General features: G+C 48.3%; 1 protein-coding gene across 1 annotated transcript in view; it reads right to left on the bottom strand.

Moving 5' to 3' along the window:
* Positions 1 to 7,454: 7,454 nt before the first annotated feature.
* The window catches only part of SRRM3 (serine/arginine repetitive matrix 3), a 54,912-nt gene continuing 40,559 nt past the window's right edge, over positions 7,455 to 21,807 (bottom strand). The window contains exons 11-15 of the mRNA XM_063146526.1: positions 17,650 to 17,652; positions 15,295 to 15,638; positions 12,485 to 12,700; positions 11,599 to 11,736; positions 7,455 to 7,644 (exon numbers count right to left, since the gene is read on the bottom strand). Of these exons, the coding sequence (XP_063002596.1) occupies positions 7,455 to 7,644; positions 11,599 to 11,736; positions 12,485 to 12,700; positions 15,295 to 15,638; positions 17,650 to 17,652 (891 nt within the window). The remainder of the gene's footprint in view (positions 7,645 to 11,598; positions 11,737 to 12,484; positions 12,701 to 15,294; positions 15,639 to 17,649; positions 17,653 to 21,807) is intronic.

The raw sequence follows: 21,807 nt of genomic DNA, 5'->3' as shown, positions 1-21,807 counted from the left end.
CTCCTCCTCCTCCTCCTCCTCCTCCTCCTCCTCCTCATGGCTCGCACTTGCCAACTTGACTGGAAGAGAGCCCATGAGCCAGGAGGCTGTGGCATCTTCTCCTCCTTCTCACCTGTTGCCTCAGCCGGAGAGAGTGGCAGGTTGAACAAGCCGGTTAACAGGGAAGAGGAGGAGCAACTCTAGGGGGCGCTCTTGCCAGTGGCCCCCCGCTGGGGTGTGGGCCCCCGGCCGCGGCCCAACCATGCCTACCTGTGACGCCGCCCTGCTCCTTGAGGCCCAGTATTGGGCAAAAGGCAGGATACAAATAATTATAACAACAACAACTCATCTCAGGGATTTGTTTTACTCCCAGCTTTCCTTTTAACGCAGATCTGCACCTGCGTATATCCCTTGTTTTGTCCATTTCAGCAGCTTAATTTAGAAGGGGAAGGGGAAATTCACATCTTTGGTCACTCCTGTTGCGAAACGGAAACAGGGCAGGGGGAGTCCCCGGGGCAGCCTGCTGTAAATCAAGCGGAGAACTTCCAGCAATCCCAATCGACGTTCTGCCCTCCTTGAAAGCCACCCAACTCTGACTTAAAGATAAAGAAAGGGAGGAAGCGAGGCAGTGGGGGGGGGGGGTGGCTCCAGTGTCAGTGGGGTGACGAATCTTCTCCAGGTTTCAGTCAGAACCGGACAGAACTTTAAAGGAACTATCCAAGTGTCATGTCTAGCCCTGCACTCCCTAGGTTGGGAGAAGGTGTTTCAGGTGATCAATCTGAATAAAACTCTGAAGTAGAGGAGTCGGTGCCAGAAACAGGCCAGCCTGTACCAGTGGGGGAGAAAGCTCTCATGGGCTCTTCACCAGCTGGAAGTGAACCCCCTCCAGAGCTTATCTCTCCAAGGGCAAATAATACACAGTCAGTGGGAATTCAACAGTCTTCTGAAGGAGACAGCATGGACTGGTTAGCTGATCCTAGAGTATGCCGCAGACTAAAATGGGTGGAGCTAAAGGAAGGCGAGAGAAAGTCAGCCCGGCTGGCATCCTATCAGAAGCTGCATCACAACTAGTCTCTCTGAAGTTAACGTGTCTTGGGAAAGGGCTTTCCCTTCTTCTTGAAAGGAAAACATCATTATTCCAGGAAGCCTTTCCTTAATAATAATAATAATAATAATAATAATAATAATAATAATAATAATAATAATTTATTTCTTACCCGCCTCTCCCTTTGGATCGAGGCGGGGAACAACATTAGTGCAGGAATCAACACACTTTTAAAATTCTTGATTTTACATTAATCTGGGTAGGCCTGCTGGAAAAGGCTAGTCTTCAAAGCTGCCTTAAAATCACAGAGGGAGGTACATTTTGTATCTTTTAAAATCTATTTTAAAGTGTTTTATTCTGTTTTTGTTTTCATTTTACCTTGTACACCGCTCTGAAATTTTCAGTGGGGAGTGGTGTATAAATATTGCAAATAAATAAATAAGTAAAATGCTTAGGCCTTCTCCGCTGTGGCACCCCGGTTGTGGAATGAGCTCCCCAGAGAGGTCCGCCTGGTGCCTACACTGTACTCCTTTCGTCGCCAGCTGGAGACCTTTTTATTCTCTCAGTATTTTAACACTTAATTTTAACTTAAATTTAAATGTTACTGTTTTAACTCTGTATTTTAATCTTATATCGATTTTGCTGCGTGGTTTTATCCTGGTTGTGCGTTTGATACTGTATTTTGTATTTGTTCTTTTAACCTGTTGGTTGTTTTATTGTGGTTTTAATATTTGTGAACCGCCCAGAGAGCTTCGGCTATTGGGCGGTATAAAAATGTAATAAATAAATAAATAAAGCGCTGTGGCTTACCCTTTTTGTCTTTGGCCAGGTCCACTCCTGGGTCCTGAAAACTTCTCTGAAATTGAATTCAGGCCTCTGTGCCAAGTTTCCCAACCCTGATTCCCATGACGCATTCCCCTCCCCAAGACCTGGGCCAGACCTAGACCTCACGTTGTGTGGATGCGATCCTGTCATGGTGGCACCATATTCCTCTCACACATTTGTACCTTGTAGCCCACCCCACGAGACCTGTGGTGGTATTTTGGTCAATGCATAGATCTAGCTGTGGTGTCATTCCGGAGCGTTGGGGTAACAAAATGGCAGCCATCACCAAAACAATATGAAGGACATCCAGAGAAAATTCTGCAAACTGGACTTCTCTGGAGTGTGTGTGTCTGTGTGTGTTTGTGTGTATGACAGACAGACAGAGTGTGTGTGTAAGACAGAGAGACAGAGAGAGAGAGAGAGAGAGAGAGAGAGAGGGAGAGAGAGAGAGAGAGACGTGTCTGAAATGTTCTCGGAACATTTTCTTCTAAGAAATTCTAGCTGTAGTGCAAATTACTCCTGCAACACATCTCACCGCTCTGGTAAGTGGAGCAGATCACCACCAAATTATTAATGTACCAGATTTTGTAAAACATTTATTTATAGATACATTTGGTTTGTGTTTTGTGGTTTAAATGGGCGCTCTCATTTTTATTTTTATTTTTAAAAAATCGTTCCTTTCCGATGAGGACGGAAGATGCAGTCCGTGACTGACGGAGAAACAGAAGGGCTTTTCCGGGGGAGGGTAATTTTAGGTGTTCTCAGTGCTATTTCAAATGGTTAAAGTTGGAGATGCTGCTGAATTTTTGTAATTTGGATTTTTGTAATCCGAAACTCATCCGTTCGTAACGTTCACCTTTGTAACAAGCCTGGATCGATAGATTACGAATTCGCTGTTAAGTTTGGAAGTGATGACAGCTTCAGAACATGTGCGTAAAGTAATACACAGATACCCCGCTTAACTTTTCAGTCATCCTACCAGCTAGACTCCCCAAAATATGACTTAAAGCAGTCCCCTATTTCGCTGGTCACTGTCACAGGTTGGCTCTGAGGAGGACAACTCAGTGTGTCCATCTTTGCACCGGTGATCGTCAACAGCGAGTAAACATCGCGTGTCATTATTGCACAGGCGGGCCGTGTGAAAACATGCCACACGACGCAATTCCAAACCACAGCTCCCAAGATGCGCTTGGACGCCGCGCATGCACAAAAACTCATGCAGCTAGAATGTGAAGATGTATATTTGGTTGGTTGGGGTTTGGTGGGTTTTTTTGCACATTTGGGGGGATTTTCGTATTTTCATCAGTATGAATTTGTGCACATGCAAATTTGCGCAAATTCATATATATATATATATATATTTTTAAAAATCCTGATTCCTTTGAACAAAAGGCACCTGATAATCATGAAACACAGAATGTATTTTACACATCCCTATCCCAGATGTTTTGGCCTACAGCTCCCAACACTCCTCAGAGAATCATAGAATCATAGAACAGCAGAGTTGGAAGGGGCCTCTGAGGCCATCGAGTCCAACCCCCTGCTCAATGCAGGAATCCACCCTAAAGCATCCCTGACAAGTGGTTGTCCAGCTGCCTCTTGAAGGCCTCTAGTGTGCCCATAACGTCCTGGGCTGATTGGAGTTGTAGGGCCAAACTTCTAGAGGGCCACATATTACCCACCATTGGTCTACATGAAGTAGCAGCTGGTCTGTGGGGTTTCAGACAGCCCCTCCCCCTCCTGCAACTCTGTCTGGAGATGTTGAGTGTTGAAGCTGGGATCTTTTGCATGTAATACCCATGCTGTACCACTGAGCTACAATCCTTCCCCTAAAAATAAAGTAAGATTCCAGCCCTCATTGTCTTGACTGAAGGGCAAATTAAAAGAGGAACGCAGGAAGCTACCATATTCCAAGTCAGGCCTCTATCTCAAGATTGTCTATGCTGACAAGCAGTTACTCTCCAGGCTTTCAGAGAGAAATCCCATTCCCTTAGCCCTACGTGGAGATGCCAGGGAATGAATCTGGAAAATTCGGCACACAAAATAGATGTTCTTCCACTGAGATGCAGTCTTTGCTCCCCTCCTCCTCCTCCGTCGTCGTCATCATCATCATCATCATCATCAAAGCAGATTATACTTCACCAAAGAGATTCCATTACAATATATATATATATATTGTATATTTTATTATAACTGAACCAGCTCATTGAATCTACAGCTTAACTCACAGTCCAAAGGAAGGAAGGAATTGAGAGAGACAGAGAGAGAGACAGAGAGAGAGAGAAAGTTTTTCTACAGAATTATTTGTTCCGGTTCGCTTTCTCTTGCAGAGACTAGGAAAGAATGCTAGGAAGACTGAAATTTTTCCCTGATGCAACGTCTTTCTCTCTTCATCATGGCTGGTTGTGTTTTTCCTTCTCCGGAGCCGGAAAACGAGGTTGATAGGCAGGTGGGAAGAGAAGCCAACATTGCAACCCCCTGGTGGAGTTCCTTTGGAGACGGGTGTCCCATGAAATCAGGGTCAGACGTTGCTGAGTCGCCTTTGGTGAGCCCAGCAACGCAGAGGTGGTGATTGCATGTGAGAGTTTGTCCAAGAGATAAAAGAGGGGTTTTGACCAATGTCCTCAAGTGCTTACAAAACTGGTAGGCATGTAAACAACCGGACAGGACATTGTCCCGCAATTCGGAGGTCCTTTTAACAGTACAAAGCCTCTAAGCTGGCCAGGCCTGGTCTAACAGATTCCTAGCTTGACCTTCTGCCTTGGTTGGATCAATGGGGCAGGAGTCTACTGTTGGTAAAGCGGCCTTTTGTCCTAACACACCTCCTGTCCGTTCACGGCCCTGAAAACAAAGATGACCATTCTGCTTCATAATCCTCCCAGATCCAGCGTTGCCATGGGAAGAATCATCCAAGTTCATAATGTCATGGGAAGAATCGTCTGAGTTTGGTGCCCCAAAATATCATATCGATAATGGGTGCGTTGACTTCTGTTGGCCGTTTTCTCTCTCTCTCTCTCTCTGTCCGCTCCTATATTTCCACACCAGGACTCCACAATTCCCTTTAGAGGTTCAATTTTGGCTTTCACATTGCCGGATTTTGATTTGGCAGCCTGGTCCTAAGGAATTGGAGAACGTCTCACAGCACCTGAATTCCCACGGGAAGTGACAAAAGAAATGGCTGGGATTTCCGTGAGCTTCCAGCCGTACTACTCCCTCAACGAGGCAAAATGCGCACGTCGCTTGGTATGAATCCCAGTCCCATCGTTAGCTTCAATGTTTGGAAGGGGAAGCTAAACTAATCTGTGGGTGACAACTCCCTCTCACCTCCATGGAGCGGGGATCGAGGCAGACTTCCAAGGACGCCGGAGAACCACAATTTTGTCCTTACTACGCTAGTTAGTGAATGACGCCTCCCAGCAGGGTTTCTTTTCATCCCTCCATCCTGCCATTATAGTGCACGCCTTGCCAGGGCGCTAGTCCTCATGATGTACATTTTTACCATCACCATATTTATGTCTGGCCCCTGATAGAAGGAGAGTTAGGTTTTTCCAAGGATGCCTCGGGTACCCAATCTCTCTCTCTCTCTCTCTCTCTCTCTCTCTCTCTTTCTCTCTTCCCCCTCCTGTGGTGACTACAGCACAATGAGGTAAAGCCATGACCCAACTCAGCCGTGGGCTAGTGATACAGATCAAGTGACTCACATCCCGAACTTCACTTGGGGAGGAAGGGTGCTTCGTTTAGAAGCACTAAGTTTTGACCCCCACCCTAAAACCTGTCCTGCTGTGCTATCCAGTTGTAGAGAAACAGGCTAAGGGGCCTTGTCCCTGCCTGGCAGATGTTTGGACTTGAATGAAAGGCGAACAATCCCGTTGCGGTATCTGTTTGCACAGAAATGGGCCATGTTAGACTAGAACCCGCTGCAGAACCACAGTTTGCATTTGGGACTAGGATCTCTGTCTCTGTCTCTCATCTTCCTCACAGAAGATGCAAGAACCAGGAACCCAAGTCCTCAGCAGCCGAAAGTAGCTAGATTTCTATTCCTACCAAGCAGTGCCTTGTACCGCATCGAGTTGATAGCCCACCTCTTCTTAAGACCCAACAGCTGTCGGATGCAGGGCGTCGGTCAGGGCCTGTACATCAGGTCAGGCTGTTGCTCCGTCTATGCTCTACTCTGGCTGCTAGCAGCTTTTCAAAATCTCCGGCCAAGAATGGTCTCTCTGTCACCTGCCACGTGATCCCTTGAAGTGAGTCTGAGACCTTCTGCAGGTGGCAGCAGTGGGATTTGTTTAGTGGCAATGGATGATTATTGGTGTTCTAGCAATTGAATTGTGGTCCATACAGATGGATTCTGTTCAGAAGCAGATAATCCAACATTAATCCTTGCATCCTTTTTTATTGAAGGAGATCAAGTCTCTTTCTTTCTTTCTTTCTTTCTATCTTTTTTCCCCTTCCTTCCTTTCTGCTTGCTCACTTGCCTCCACTCTCCGCAACTCACTTATCCTGACCCTTAGCTTTCATCCAGGGTTTTCTTCCTATAAACACCCCATAATTGTGCTCCCACCCCACCCACTCTTTTCCGCCCCCGCCCCCAAATAAATTAAACGCGAGCTTCTCCAGCTGGTGCTGGAACCGAAATAAATAAATGCACCAAATAAATTAAAAACTCCAACCCGAGGAAGTCGCAGCTCCCATGAGCTGTTTGTTCAGGAAAGAAAAGAGAAAGCAAAAAATTCAAGAGGACATGTCCACCACCATCATTTTTGTTCCTGGTGTCCAAAGTCATCCAGTGGCATTGACCTTTGTTCATTGGCTCTGTGCATTTCACTGAACCTAAATGCGTTGTTCCCCCTGGAGACCCCTCCCCTTCCTTTGTCACTAGAAACTAGAAGAATTTTTGTTTTGTTTTTTTAAAAAAGAGTCCATCACGCCTCTCCTCTATGTAATTCAAGCAGCAGCCAGGTCTCTGGAACATTGCTGGGAAAATCTCGGACAGATTTCTAACAGGTGACTTTGCGGTTTCTCCCGACGACGCTGCGTTTCGAACGGGTGACTTGGCGGTTTCTCCCGACGACGCTGAGTTTCGAACGGGTGACTCGGCGGTTTCTCCCGACGACGCTGCGTTTCGAACGGGTGACTCGGCGGTTTCTCCTGACGACGCTGCGTTTCGAACGGGTGACTCAGCGGGTTCTCCCGACGACGCTGCGTTTCTAACAGGTGACTCGGCGGGTTCTCCCGACGATGCAGCGTTTCTAATGGGTGACTCGGCGGGTTCTCCTGACGACACTGCGTTTCTAACGGGTGACTCAGCGGGTTCTCCCGGCAACGCTGCGTTTCTACTGGGTGACTCGGCGGTTTTTCCCCACTGGGCCCTCCCTGAAGATTTTCCAGACTCGTGATTGGACCAGCTACCAGGCCCTGACGTAGGGGAACACGCTCCATCATCTCCAGAGACGCAAAGATGAGACTCCGGATGAGAGGCGGAGAAGGAACAGAGACTGGTGCTCGGTGAGGAATTAAGTTGGGCATGCCTAGGTGGGAAGAGGAGGGAGTCCGGCACGGGAGAGCGGGACGGGCCGGCTCACTCCGGCGACTGAGCGTTTGGCGCTCAAAACCCGGTGCTCTCGGAACTGCTCCGGCTGTTGTAACTTGGGCTGCGGCTGTGGCTATGTGTCTGGCTGCGGCTGCTGCTGTAGCTCTCGTAACTGCGGCTGCGGCTGCGGCTGTACGAGGAGCTGGTAAGCGAGCTGGAAGAGGACGGGCTGGGGCGGTAGTAAGGGATCGGGCGCTTGCGGGCGCTGGAAGCAAAAGAGAAATCCCGTTAACAGCTGGCAGTGGTGGCACAACCTGAACCGGGTTTGACGTGGGGGAAGGCCCCGATTTCAGCACTGAGGGTGGAAGTGAGCAGATCTGGAGGGAGGCAGGACTTTTTAAAAGGATGTAGGGGCAGGGTGACAGCCAAATTTGCAAAAAAACCAGCAGGAGAGCCAAAACCTCTCTTGGAGCTGAATTCCATGTGGGATGCAATATTTCCCCTGCATTGTTGTAGAATCACAACAGCTCCAGCTTTTAACAAGAGCTTGACTCTCCAATGGACAAAGGCTGTTTATGCATAGCACTGATTGGCTGATGACCATGACGTCATGAGGACAATGAAGTCCCCAAATGGGATGGGCATTTCTAAAACAAACAAAAAACCCAGCCCTACTTTAAAAAAAAATAGATGACAAATGAGCATATAGAACTAATAAAGTTCATGCAAGGCAAAAGTCCATCTGCAATCAGAGGGACGGAAGGCTGATAAATGAGCTAATGTTAATTTTTTGGGAAGTGTGGGTAGGATGCATGTTTAGACAGAAAAGAAGTCCTACAATCCTATGCATGTTTAGAGAGAGAGAAAGCCCTACAATCCTATGCATGTTTAGAGAGAGAGAAAGCCCTACAATCTACGCATGTTTAGACAGAAAAGAAGTCCTACAATCCTATGCATGTTTAGAGAGCGAAAAAGCCCTACAATCCTATGCATTAGACAGAAAAGAAGTCCTACAATTCTATGCATGTTTAGAGAGAGAAAAAGCCCTACAATCCTATGCATGTTTAGACAGAGAAAAAGTCCTACAATCCTATGCATGTTTAGACAGAGAAAAAGCCCTGCAATCCTATGCATGTTTAGACAGAAAATAGTCCTACAAATCCCAGCATGCCCCAACAGTGTGTGCTAATATCTCAGATGTTGGTTTAAAAACACACCACCTTGTGCATGCAGATGTTCAAAATTGGTTGTTGCCTTATGTGAACAGGGGAGAATAGGGGCAGCGTGAAATCTAGGGAAAGCCCCATTGGAATGGGCACCGTATTCCAGAGGTATCCCAGAGCTTCTACTGATTTTGTTCAGCCTGGGCTGCTAAACCCTCACCAGGCCCTCTCCTCCAAACTAGGACACCCTCAGTGCTGAAGGTGCGCCCCCCGCCCGCCCCCCCGAGTTGTTAGTCCTGGATTAGCCAGCTAGAACAACAGAGGGTGAATGTGTTAACAGCACTCGCGTTTCTGCTCAATGCGCTGGAGAATTAAAGCTGGAAGAAAAGAGAGGTTAGGGGTTAGTTAGATGGGCAATTTGCACCCAGAGCAGCCTTCCCCAACCAGGGGCCGGCCAGATGTGTTTGATCCATCACATCTGGAGAAGAGAAGATTGAGGGGAGATGTGATAGCACTCTTCAAATACTTGAAAGGTTGTCACAGAGAGCAGGGCTAGGATCTCTTCTCCATCCTCCCAGAGTGCAGGACACAGAATAACAGGCTCAAGTGACAGGAAGCCAGATTCCGGCTGGACACCAGGAAAAACTTCCTGACTGTTAGAGCAGTACGACAATGGAACCAGTGACCTAGGGAGGTGGTGGGCTCTCCCACACTAGAGGCCTTCCAGAGGCAGCTGGACAAGCATCTGTCAGGTGTGCTTTAGGGTGGATCCCTGCATTGAGCAAGGGGTTGGACTCAATGGCCTTATAGGCCCCTTCCAACTCTACTATTCTGTGATTCCAACACCCATCATCCCCAGCTGCCAGTACTGGAGGTTGGGGAAAGTTGCTCTGGAAACAGCCTGCCAACATATACATAAGCTCACCCGATTTCCCTCAAATTCAAATTAAAGTGTGTTAGATTACAAGTTCAGTCAGGGGTGATGGACCTCACAGTCTCCAGAGGCCCTACCCACTTCTCTTGACTCCACCCCTTCCCTCCAGATTACCTCATCTACAGGATCATCCCACATATACCCCAAAACCCTTTGAAGTCCACTCTTGTTTTGTGTTCCTTCTCCTTCCCTGATTGGTGCTCCGGTCCAGGCATCTCCTCTCATAGTAGTAAGGAACATCTTAGCTGGTTCTCCACCAAGGGTTTCTACTAAAGCTAGACCCAGAATGCTGTGATGCTGTGCAACATGGAGAAATGGCAGCCCTCTGTGGAGGGTGTGGAGGGTGTTTTCTCCCACTCCCATAATACTAGAACCCAACTGGGGTCATCTCATGAAGCTGACTGGCGGGAGATTCAGGACAGATCAAAGGAAATCCCCCTTCACACAGTGCAGAGTTAAACTATGGAATTCACTACCATACGATGTAGTGATGGCCATCAATTTGGATGGCTTGAAAAAGGGGTTGGATAAGTTCCTGGAGGAGAAGGCTATCCATGGCTACTAGCCCTTGATGGTTATGTGCTACCTCCAGTATCTGAGGCAATAAGCCTGTATACACCTGCTGCTGGGGAACATGGGTGGGAGGGTGCTGTTGGACCTGTGTCCTACTTGTGAGTTTGTGGTTGACAGCTGGTCGGCCAGTGTGTGAACAGAGTGCTGGACTAGATGGACCCTCAGTCTGATCCAGCATCAGGGCTCTTCTGATGTTCTTATGTTCGGTAGGGAATACACTAGTAATTACAGAGGGACAACGGATACCAATTAATGGGTAATCAATGTTGTGAAATGAGCTCAGTTTGTTGGGGTGGCCAACTCTATGAATGGCTCTTGAGTCATGCCCCCTTAGCTGGGGTGCTAGGTGCCCATAACTCAAGATCGATGGTTGGATGCCAGCTTCGGCCGCCGAGGAATCCAGGGGTTCACATGGCCCGGCTCATGCAGGTGAGGCCATGGGCGCCCGGTGCACCAGACCCAGGTGCGCCCGTCCATCCCTACCTGCCATTGCCACAAGCTACCAACTAAAGCCTTGCTGCCCACCCCACCCACCATCACAGCCTCTGACGTATTGGCCTTGTAGCATCGTTAGTGAGACTGACACGGAAAGCCAGAGAGCAAGAGCAAGAAACTGTAGAGACGGCGCTTAGCTCTACAAGGGCCTCACAGAGTGGTGGTTTCACAGCAGGGTCCTGACGGAAGGGAAGGTTACCATGGTAACCCGGCCCTGCAGCTATGGGCCTCGCTTGATGCTTCTCCAGGAGGAACCTTGAGACGGGATGGAAAAGGAGAAATTTGCATCATTAGCGGCGGCGGAAGGAGCACACGGGGAGGAAGGAGAGCTCACCTGGCACTGAATGTAGGTTCCTGGGAGAGATGAACCGCTACACGGCTCTCTCTCTCTCTCATGCTCTAAGAATTCTGACGGGTGTCTCTCCTTAGCCTACAATGAAGACATTGTAATTCCCTCTAATATTGGACTCGGGTGGTTGAGTGCCAATCAGTTTGGAAGGGAAGCGAGGCGTCAGCAAGTTTCGGGGATGTCCGGAGTAAGCAGGTGTTTTGGATGTCGCTCGCCAATTTTTTAAAAAACCTCACCTTTGCGCAGCGTCATGCCTGCGAAATTGCGAAATTGTGCAAATGTCTCTTCTTCTTTTTTAAAAAAAAATGTCACCCCGGACCTTCCCTCTTTACTGCTGGGACCACCCAGAGAGCTTCGGCTATTGGGCAGTATAGAAATGAAATAAATAAATAAATAAATAAATGCGCTGACAGTGGCCTCTGAGAGACGATCCTGGAAGTGGAAAATCCCACGATCGTCCCTCCTCATTCCCCAAAGGGCTGCCGGTGTAGATGTGCCAACTGCATTGCCCTAAAACGCAATCATTCCCCCGCCATCTTTGATTAGTTTTACCACCATTAGGAATTTGTTGGGTTTTTTTTTTTTTTTTACTCTCTACTCTGCCTGAAGAAGAATCCCGTGTAACTCCAAAGCTTGCTCCGCATTACGGTATTGCCTCACCTGTCCTGTGGGCCAACAAGAGTTGACCAAGATTGCAGTGTTTACCTGGTGATTCTTCTGGGCTCCATAAAGCTGGGAGAGTCGCGCCTTCTTTTTCGGATGGGGGAATAACTCCGGGAGCGACGGCGGGCCCGGGTCGGTTCCGTATCACTGTGCCGGGTTCGCGGCTCGTTGTCTTTCTCTCTAGGTGAAGAGAACAAACCCAAAACCCAACAGTGAATAGGGCGGAGCCTATGGTAGCTTCCAGCTTTTCCTGCCCGTTGGTCAGAATGAGTTCAGGGCGGGGCTACAAATGCTTAGTGGCTGGCTGAAAGCCGGCGTGGCCAGGGGAAAGGAAGCGTGGGAAACCCCAGAGATTTGGATTGGGACCCCTTGGAGGGCCAAATGCAGCCCCCAGCCTGAAATTCTGCTGTAGAGAGCCTGCGGCAGCTCACACTCCTTATAACCAAAACCTGCCACCCGTTGTTAGAAGGAAGCGCTTGTCTTTCTCATCATCCTATTAGTCTCTACTCAGCTGCATCAGAACCAAAGGCTCTTAAAAGCAATGGAAGAGGACGTGTGCAAGGATTAGAATCTGCCGGCAAGCTTCCTGAAAAGTAAGGCTGTGCTCAGCTCCCCCTGACTCACCTTGGAGGCTGCTTCGGGATGCAGCCAAGACACCGAAGCCAAGGCGAGATTCGCCCCTGAAGTGGCTCAGCTTTGCAGGTCCCTGCACTGCCTCAAATCGACCTGAGGAGTCCCGAGGCTTTGGTGCTGAACGGCTTTGGCCTCGGGGTGCCTCGGGCCGACCCAGTGCCACTCCAGATTCGGGCCGAGGCAGGACGAATCGGCCCGCCTCACCTTGGATTCGGGGATTCGCCCCGAGGCGGTGCACAGCCCTATCGAAAAGAAATGCTCTGACGCCAGGTGTCAGAGCGAGGCAGGACCTCACCTGCTGCCCGTGGCTTTTTTCTGGGACCCAGAGCGAGTCCTGCTGCGTGCGGATCTCTTCTCCCGGGATCGAGACCGTGATTTTGACGGGGACCGGCTGGAGCTCCAGGAGCTGCTGCGTGACAGGCTCTTCCTTCGGTCCGAGTTGTGCCTGGAGTGTTTGGTCGGAGCTGGAGAACTGCTGTGAGGTCTTCCCCGATGGTGCCTTTCCTTTGAACTGGTGGAGGAAGTAGGCCAAGATTAGGGATTTCAGAGGCTCAAACTCAAGGAGGTTGGGGAGGGGAGGTTGAAAGCTCAGGTAGGACACATTGGTGAATTTCACACACACACACCCTCAGTTCCCCATTTCTCCAGTCTTCAGTTCTACCCATTTTCCACAACAGGTTTTCAAAAGGGGGGAAAAAATGTAAGAAAAACATGTATGCACATTTTTTCATGCATTTCTCTTAACATACACATTTTTTCCAACGCCAATTTTGTCTAATATGTGCATTTCCCCAAGCGTCGTGCACCATTTAACGTTATTTTCATCAATAGGCCCATTTTGGGCCATGCTCCCCCCTAACGTACATACCGATGTACCTATTGTTTGACAGGAGAACTCCATGGCCCTATCTCAGAGGGCAACAACATGAGAGAGGGCCTTTTCTGTAGTGGCCCCTCAATTGTGGAACAATCTCCCTGACGAGGCCCACCTCACACCGACATAGTTATCTTTTCAGCGTCGGGTCACAACTTTTCTTTTCTCCCAGGTATTTAGCAATATGTAATTAGCCTGGGCTTGTTTTTGTATGTTTTTGTGGTTTTAAATTGTAGGTTTTTGTGATTTAAAATTTTTGTATATTGTTTTTAAGTGTTTTTATCCTATGTAAACTGCCCAGAAAGCCTTGGCTATGGGGCATTATAATAATAATAATAATAATAATAATAATAATAATAATAATAATAATAATAATAATAATATCTGGAGATAGGTGCAGTTTGTTGGAGTGTCGGAGAAATCCACAACAGAACCAAATGATTTTGGATTTCTATGAATCCAACCCATGGATTCCACAATGGTCTGGCAGTTCCTGAATCGCTGGTTCATAGACTGCTTTTTTAAAACATTCTGGAATTTTACTCAGATTTAGTCATAGAAAATTTGTAAAACAAAATAGAAAAACACCAGCTGAAAAATGTACATTTCCCCTATAACAGCCTTCCTCAACCTGGGGCGCTCCAGATGTGTTGGACTGCACCTCCCAGAATGCCCCAGCCAGTCCAACACATCTGGAGCGCCCCAGGTTGAGGAAGGCTGCCCTATATGCTAAAGCATGAAAATTCACATTTTGGGTGAGGGATTTGTGCGTTTGGGGGAGGATTTGCACAATTTGTGGGGGGGATTTGTACATGTTTGCAAATTTGCACAAATTTAGAAAAATTGGGAAACGCCGATTTCCCCAATGGACGAGCAATGGAATGAAAGTCACTGGACAAACTGGAAGGCAGATAGAAGGAATTTTACAAAAATCCATACAGGTGCAAATGGTGCAAATTATGCAAATTTTGGCTGCAAGTTGCACCAATGTGTGTTTCTGCAAATTTTTAAAAAATGTTAAAAGTTCCTGGAATTCGGGGGAAATGCGTGGCTCAGCTTGCAGGTGCAAGCCGAGTCTGGCACATTGCAGAAGTCTAGGAAATCAAAAAAGGCCCAGCTTTCCTAGTGATGGAGATCCGTATTCCAAACCTGTCCCTAACCGGAATCTGCTCCTGGTTTTGTGGTCCAAACGGAACAGGGATGGCTTCTGGCCTGGAATGGTTCTGACTAGAGCAGAGCTTTCCAAACTTTCCATGTTGGTGACACACTTTTTAGACATGCATCATTTCGCGACACAGTAATTCAGTTTTACTAGCAAACCGGAGGCTAAACTAACCCCTTATAAGAGATACGGACACATACATAAATTGTAATAACAAAATGTATGGGGACAAAACATATCTCATGAAAACCTTTCATTTATATTTTTTTAAAAATATGATTTGCAAGATAATAACATACATTTCCAAGACTTTTCACATTGAACCAATTTTGTCGGGCTGCGATCGTGCGGCCGTTGAGATGGTGTTCAATCAAAAAACTGGACCCATGGAATTTCTCGAATGCGTCACTTCAGGTGCAGCCGCGTCACCGGAAGTGACGCAGAATCAGCTGTCTCGACCCAATTATGCATCCTGTGCATGCACAGTACCTGTATGATCCCTCGACTGCGGTGTGCACACACGGATACGACGGAAGGGGCATATACTAGTGCACCATACTAATCGGCACCTTTGCTACGTAAAAATGCATGCAAGTTGGTATTGCTTATTTCACAGAGACTCAGAGGTTCCTCGTTACGTCCGCGTGACACACCTACACACTGCAGCTGACACACTAACGCATCACGACACACAGTTTGGAAAGCTCTGGACTAGAGCATTGTAGGAAAGGAAGGAAAGGAACCTCTCGTGCAAGCACTGAGTCATTACTGACTTGGAGGGACGCCAGCTTTCGCTGACGTTTTCTTGGCAGGCCTTATAGCGGGGTGGTTCGCCGTTGCCTTCCCCGGCCATTATTCCCTTTCCCCCAGCTAACTGAGTACTCATTTTACCGACCCTGGGAAGCTGGAAGGCTGAGTCGATCCGAGCCGGCTGCCTGAAACCAGCTTCCGCTGGGATCGAACTCAGGCCGTGGGGAGAGTTTCGGCTGCAGAAACTGCTGCTTTACCGCTCTGCGCCACACGAGGCTTTTTTTAGAGCATTGTACAGGCGCTGTAACCTGGCTCTTACGTTTTCAGGTACGCCCCATGTCTCTTCTCCGCCCCCGCTGCTGCGTGGTGAGGATGTGAGGAGAAGGAGCCTTCAGAGTCACTGCTGTAGCCCGTATGGCTGACAGAGCGCGGGGAGTCCTTGGAGGACGTGCCTTTGTTCCTGGTCCTCCCCTTGTGCTTATGCATCGACGTGGATCTGGCGTGGCGCTTTGGGAAGTGCTTCTCTCCCAAGCATCGTCCCGGAGACGTGGAACGCCGCGAGGGCTTGAGGCCGTGTTTCTCCCCTCTGCCGTCTTTGGAGTGTGGCGACGCGCCGTCGGTCTTGACATGTGCCCTGGCGGAAGGCGACGCGGACTCCAACCTCTGGCAGGATGAAAGAGAAGGAGGGAGAGAAGGATGGATAGGAGGAGACAAAGAAAGAAGGAAAGGAGAGGTATTTAAAAGGGAGCCCCCTGCCAACATGGAAAGCTGCAGTTCACAACAGCAATGCACAATGATCGCAAAAAAGGCAGGCTACACGATACTACTCTGGACTTTTCTCCCCTCTTCAATCTCTCGTCCTTAAACAACGCAGCTCATGCAAATCCTTGGCATGCAAAACAGAAAAAAAAAAACAGAAAAAAACAGAATGTAAACAGGGAGGGAGAGTTCAAACAGGGAAGAATTTATCTTGGAAAAAATGGAAGTATACGGGTGTTGTTTGTTTTAAAAAGAAAATTCCAAATGATACTAAAAAGAGGGGGGAAGGGGGGAGGGCACGGATGTCGGTGGATGGGGAGATATTATGGGAAGGGATCAGACGCAGGGGTTGCGTGTGGAGTTGGATCAAAATGGAATTATTGGTGGGTAGCCGATCAAAGAGTGGGAACTATGAGAAGGGCAGGAGGGGTCGTAATGAGGGGGCCATACAGGGTAGGGGCAGGGGGGAAATTATATTTTAAACAAAAAGGAAACTCCACAATGTCATCAGTACTGAAAAAAAGAAAGAAAGCAAGAAAAAGTTTCTGAACTCTTCCTGGGTTTTGAACTTTGTGCAGCGTCTCCACCAGTGTTCTATACTCTTTCCTTTTTTAAAATTTTAATTTCACTTTATCATTTTTTTTTGTTAAATTTCCACCTTTTTTTTTTTTTTTTTTTTAAGTCCCTCCTAGTTAACATCCACTTACCAAGAAAGTGGTATTTCCTCCTTTAGTAGGTAAGGTATGAAGAGAAGGGAAAAGTTGGGCAATATAAGTGAATCATTAGATTGACAAAAATGCAAGAGAGAGAGAGAGAGAGAGAGAAAGAGAGAGAGAGAGAGAGAAAGAGAGAAAGAGAGAAAGAGAAATAAAAAAACGAAGCCACCCTTGTCTCCTAAGGCCTTTGCAACAAACAGCCACGAGAAGGAGAGGGACAGAATGCATTGGGATTCTCTCTCCCTGGAGATTTAGAGAACCAGAATGCCATTGGGATTGGATTGCATTGCATTTTTGAAATGATAAGGACTGTCTCCGTGTTTTCGCGTCACCCCCCCTTCAGACTGCAACACCATGGAGGATTTGAGCGGGGTCCTATTGGGGACACTTTTAAGATCTGCGTCCATTTAAGGCTGCAATTGCTTGAGTAGGGTTGCCAACCCATTGGGGTGTTCCTGGCCAAACCAGTACAGCCAGTTGCCCTCCAGAATAACAAGGGTCACTTCCAGATTCTGCCAGTCTCCAGCCATGACCTGTTTGATTTGGTCAGGATCAATCCATTACCTACCAATAGTGGAAGGCCTGGCTCCTCCCACTTATGCTAAAAAAATTAACCTGACTCCTCCCCTTATGCTGAAGATTCTAATCTGGCTCCTCCCCTTATCCTGGAGATTCTAACTTGGCTCCTCCCCTTATCCTGAAGATTCTAACCTGGCTCCTCCCCTTATGCTGAAGATTCTAACCTGGCTCCTCCCCCTTATGCTGAAGATTCTAACCTGGCTCCTCCCCTTATGCTGAAGATTCTAACCTGGCTCCTCCCCTTATGCTGAAGATTCTAACCTGGCTCCTCTCCCTTATGTTGAAGGTTCTAACCTGGCTCCTCTCCCTTATGTTGAAGGTTCTAACCTGGCTCCTCCCCCTTATGCTGAAGATTCTAACCTGGCTCCTCCCCTTTACTCTGAAGATTCCATCCAGTCTCTGCTCCTAACCAACCCGGTCCTTCTTGGCGATGCCTTTGATCCATTCCTTTCTGTGCAGGCCTCATTGCTTTGGAACTAAAGGTAGCAACCCTGGGCGTGCATTGAGAAGCCAGCTGGGAGATCCACCACTGTTCCTTCCCTTCCCTTTTCCCCTGTGGGAAATGCCTCAGACGCTTGTGGAGCATAAAGCAGCATCTTATGTGAGATCAGACTACAGACCTGCTCAGACCACACGCTAAGCTGTGGCTAGGCCGCTAACCCTTTTGCAGCAAAGGGTTAGTCAGCGTGTTTCAACCATGGTTCTGTAGCCACCATGGGTGGGAATGGTTCACACGGCACACTAAGTCATGGTTTACATGGCACACTAAACCATAATGTTTAGCTCTCAGAATGCTTAACCACCCTGGCTCAGTGTGTCGTCTGAACAGGGTCTGTTTGTTCATCTCGGCTAGCATTGCCTGCTCCGGGAGCGAGCAAAATGTCGCTCTCCAGAAGTTTTGGACCTGCCAATACTCAGGGATGCTAGGAGTTGAATCCCAAAAATATCTGGAGATCACGTTCTGCCCTGCTCTGCAATGACTAAGAGCATTTTCCAGGTTCTCAGAGAAAGGACTTAAGAGAAGATGTCTGGGACTAAATCTTGGGGTTATAAGGGATGCGCCCTACCACTAAGCTCTGGTCCGGTCCTCCCCCCACCCCAGGAAAAGCTGCAGAGGAGACCTATAGGAGGTTCACTTATTCAAACAGTTGTTATGATACAGAAGGAGCTTAATACGAATCCCGTGCCGGCCCAGGAGTCAATTCCGTCACCAGAGAAAAAGCATGGAGTATCAGTAGATGTTATAGGGCTCACAGGGGGACCTCCAGGCTGTCTATATTACCAGCATATATCAGTTTGATACCAGGGTCACCAACATGGCTTCCCAAAGGAATCATAGGAATAGTAGTTTACAAGTTCCTGAGAACCTTCTAGCTCTCCCCTCCCAGAAATGTAACTCCCAGGATCTCTTAGGAAGGGAAATTGACTGTGCCGGTTGAAAGCCCTCCTTGAACCAACAGCCGGAGTGTAGTGATTGCTGGGCTTACTGGATTTCTGCAGCATTGCCAGCTAGGCTTGATTTGCCAGCCAAACTGCTGTTTCCCCCCACCCCACACACCCCGAAATCCAGGAACTTTTTCGCTTCGTAGATTTGTTTTTGTAAATATAGATTTGCAAAAATTGTGGTGGCAATTTGCATAATTTTGGGGGCATAGTTTGCTTAAGTCACTCAAATAAAGGCTGTAATTTGTGCAAAGTGCAGCTGAAATTTGCCCAAATTACAGCCGAGATCTGTGCAAATCACAGCCAAAATTGGTGCAAGTCACAGGTGAAATTGGTGCAAATTCCCCCCCCCAAAAATCCTGCAGATTGCACAAATCATAGCAAATTGTGCAAATCATAGCAAATTGTGCAATTTTAAAATTTAATTAAAAAAACAAAGCCTGAAAAATCCATGAGCTGCCTTGACCCAAAGCAGATTGAATTGGGTTAGCTCATGAAGAAATGATCCTAAATCTTGGGGCTGAGCTAATGAAGGCTCAGTGAGCCCCACTGCCTGGATGGATTCCTTCAGCATCACTAAGGTTTGGGTACCATAGTGTGGCAGACAGCGGAGTCTGGTGGCTCAAATGTCAGTGGGGGGGGGGAGAATCCACCCTGGGTTTCAGCCAGTACCAGCCAGAACTCGAAAGACATTATCCAAAATGCTGAACCCTATCTTCAAAATAGGTTCAGCACTTTGGATAGCTCCTTAGAATTATGGCTGATTCGGACGGAAACTCTGAGTGCATTCACCGCCCCACTGACATAGGAGCCACCAGCCTCCACTGCCCGGTCCCAAATAAAAGGCAGACGCTGTGGTGCAGTCGTAACTTTTGAAGCAGAGGAGTGCATCGTGACGGTACCCCTAGCCACGCCTCCAAGGACAGCCCAAAAGTCCAGGCAGCTGCGTGGATCCATATGCTAACTGGTTCCATCTCCACCAGGATCAGGGCTTTCGTCAAGCCGATGAGTCTTAATTGTCTATTCAAGACCAGGCCATCCCAGATTATATTGCTTCTGGAAAGATTCATTTCTCCCCAGCTACTAGGAGGAGTGCAGCTAAGCTCAGAGGGAACAGAGAGGTCTAAGCAGAGCGGTTGATGGCGTCAGCCTCCCGGCTAATAAAAAAATGTCGGGGCACAGTATCGCTGTGAGCCCTACGGCCACGACACCACAGCTCACAAGACACCCTCGCCACCAGCCGCTGTACTGAGCCCTGTCAGTTACATGGACCCAGCTGCCTAGAGTAAGTGGATCAGAGGGGGTGAAAGATAGTTAACCCCCTGATCTCTTCACAAGTCAGAGCGGCTGAACAGCCCCAGGTGAGAATTTCTCCAACGTTCTGGACTCCAGCGGTCCTTCGCTAGATCCTAATTAGGCTGTATTTCTTACTTTTTTGTCCTGCTTCACTTCTGTTACGGGACGGCGGCGTTACAGCTGAGCTCTGGACAGCTTGTAGAAAAACGTGTCTTGGTTGTAGGTGAGTGGGCCGACAAGCAAACCTTTGGTCTGACCAGGAACCAGTGCTTGTTCCCATGAAAAAGAAGGGGAAAAGATGGATCCCCCAGGGTTTCAAGTTCCCTCTGCCAGCCAGTGAAAGGAAAGCAGTGAGAAATTGATTTACCCTTCCATGTTGCCCATCAAGTATCCCTTGCGGCAGGAGTTGAGGACTCTGACTACATCGTTCGTTCTATTTTTTCTGGATGCAGGAAAAGGGTTTAAAAGGACTGTGCAGAAAAGGGCGTTCAAAGATTCTACTCCAAGCTGGCCCGGCTCTGCCAGAAGGCAGGGTGAGGCAATTGCCTCAAGCAGCAGATTCTGGGAGGTGGCAGAAGGTGTTGGAGGAGAGTGCTGAGTTCCATGTACCCTCTAAGCTGTCCCCTAAGCCTACGGGGGTAGTGGAAGATGGCAACTCACAGCCAGCATTCAACAGCTAATCCAGTTGGCTTCTCCCCTTTGATATGTTACAGATCCGTGCCTGAAACCACCATTCCCATCTCTGAGAAGGCTGCCCACACCTCCCAGTCCAACAGATGGCAGGATGGGTTTTCAAGGCTTCAGAAAGCGACGGCTTTGGCAGCACCCTGAAAATGTCAGCTTTCATCGAAAAGAAGAAGAAACCCGTCAAGTTTCTAGCCCTCGTGGCTGGGAAGTCCAGCGTGCCAGAGTGTGGGCCTGCCGCACCCCCCTGAGCTTTGGCTGTGGGGCGGTATATAAATGTAAGAAAATAAATAAATAAATAAATAAATAAATAAATAAAAAAAATTTGGTCCCTGGCTGATGGATTGGGTGGATGATCCACCCAGCACGTTGGGCACGACCCGGCTTCACTGCACGTGGGATTTGGGGGAGTCCATGGAGGGAGTCCAAGCCTTCACACACTAGATTTGGAAGTTCTGCAAGGCAGATCTGTTTCCTGTCCCTGGCCTAAACTATGAGACACCCCTCCAACAGCCTGAGATCTTTTCCGCTGCCAGAACACTGCTCCTTTGCCTGCTATATTGCTCCTCTCTGCTTCTCTCTTCTCTGTCTCTCGGCCTCCTTTTCATTTTTGGAAAAGGAACGGAAACTCCCACACTGCTTCTACATCCTGAACAGCTACAAATGAGTCATCGATTCCTAGCCTTGGGAGGTGGGGGAGTTGTGAGCCTGCCAGTTTGGGTACCCCCTCCCCGATTCAGGACACCCCAAACAAGAGCATCTTAGGAGACAGCTGTTCACTCTCTGCTTGAAGACCTCCAGTGAAGGAGGCCTCACCAACCCTCGAAGTCTGGAGTCCCATGGCTTGTACCATGAAGGTTTCTCCTAATGGTCAACCGAAACCTGCCCTCCTGTAACATTAGATTGCTCCAGAGCAGCAGAGAGCAAGTCCTTGTTCTCTTCTATGCAACTGCCCTTCGGGGTTTAAAGGATGCTATCAATATACCAAGTCCTTTCCTTCCACTTTTCCTCCTACGATTGGTTTTTCTGGCCCTCCTCTGAGTCAGCCAGGGCGGTGAGCTGGAGGTTCAAAATGGAGGCGCAACAGCAGGGTACCTCAAAGCGGTGCCTCCGTGGTCATACGTTTGCACTGCTACGCATGCGCGCTAGAAATTAAGATGTCTCCCCTGCCCCCCACAATAACGGCCTGGGGAAGAACAGCTCTGCTGCAGGCATGTACACAGTATTTCTTTTCATGTGTGCGCAAAAGAATAACATCCCACCCACCCGTTGCTCAAAAGACAAAGCGGAAGAGTGATTTCCTTGCCGGGGAACCAGGCATGTCTCTGACAAACAGCGATAGGTGGGATATATGG

This window comes from Elgaria multicarinata, chromosome 22 (assembly GCF_023053635.1).
Source record: "Elgaria multicarinata webbii isolate HBS135686 ecotype San Diego chromosome 22, rElgMul1.1.pri, whole genome shotgun sequence".
NCBI lineage: Eukaryota > Metazoa > Chordata > Lepidosauria > Squamata > Anguidae > Elgaria > Elgaria multicarinata.
Note: the sequence above shows the minus strand (reverse complement) of the source record. Positions and strands in the feature narration are given on the sequence as shown.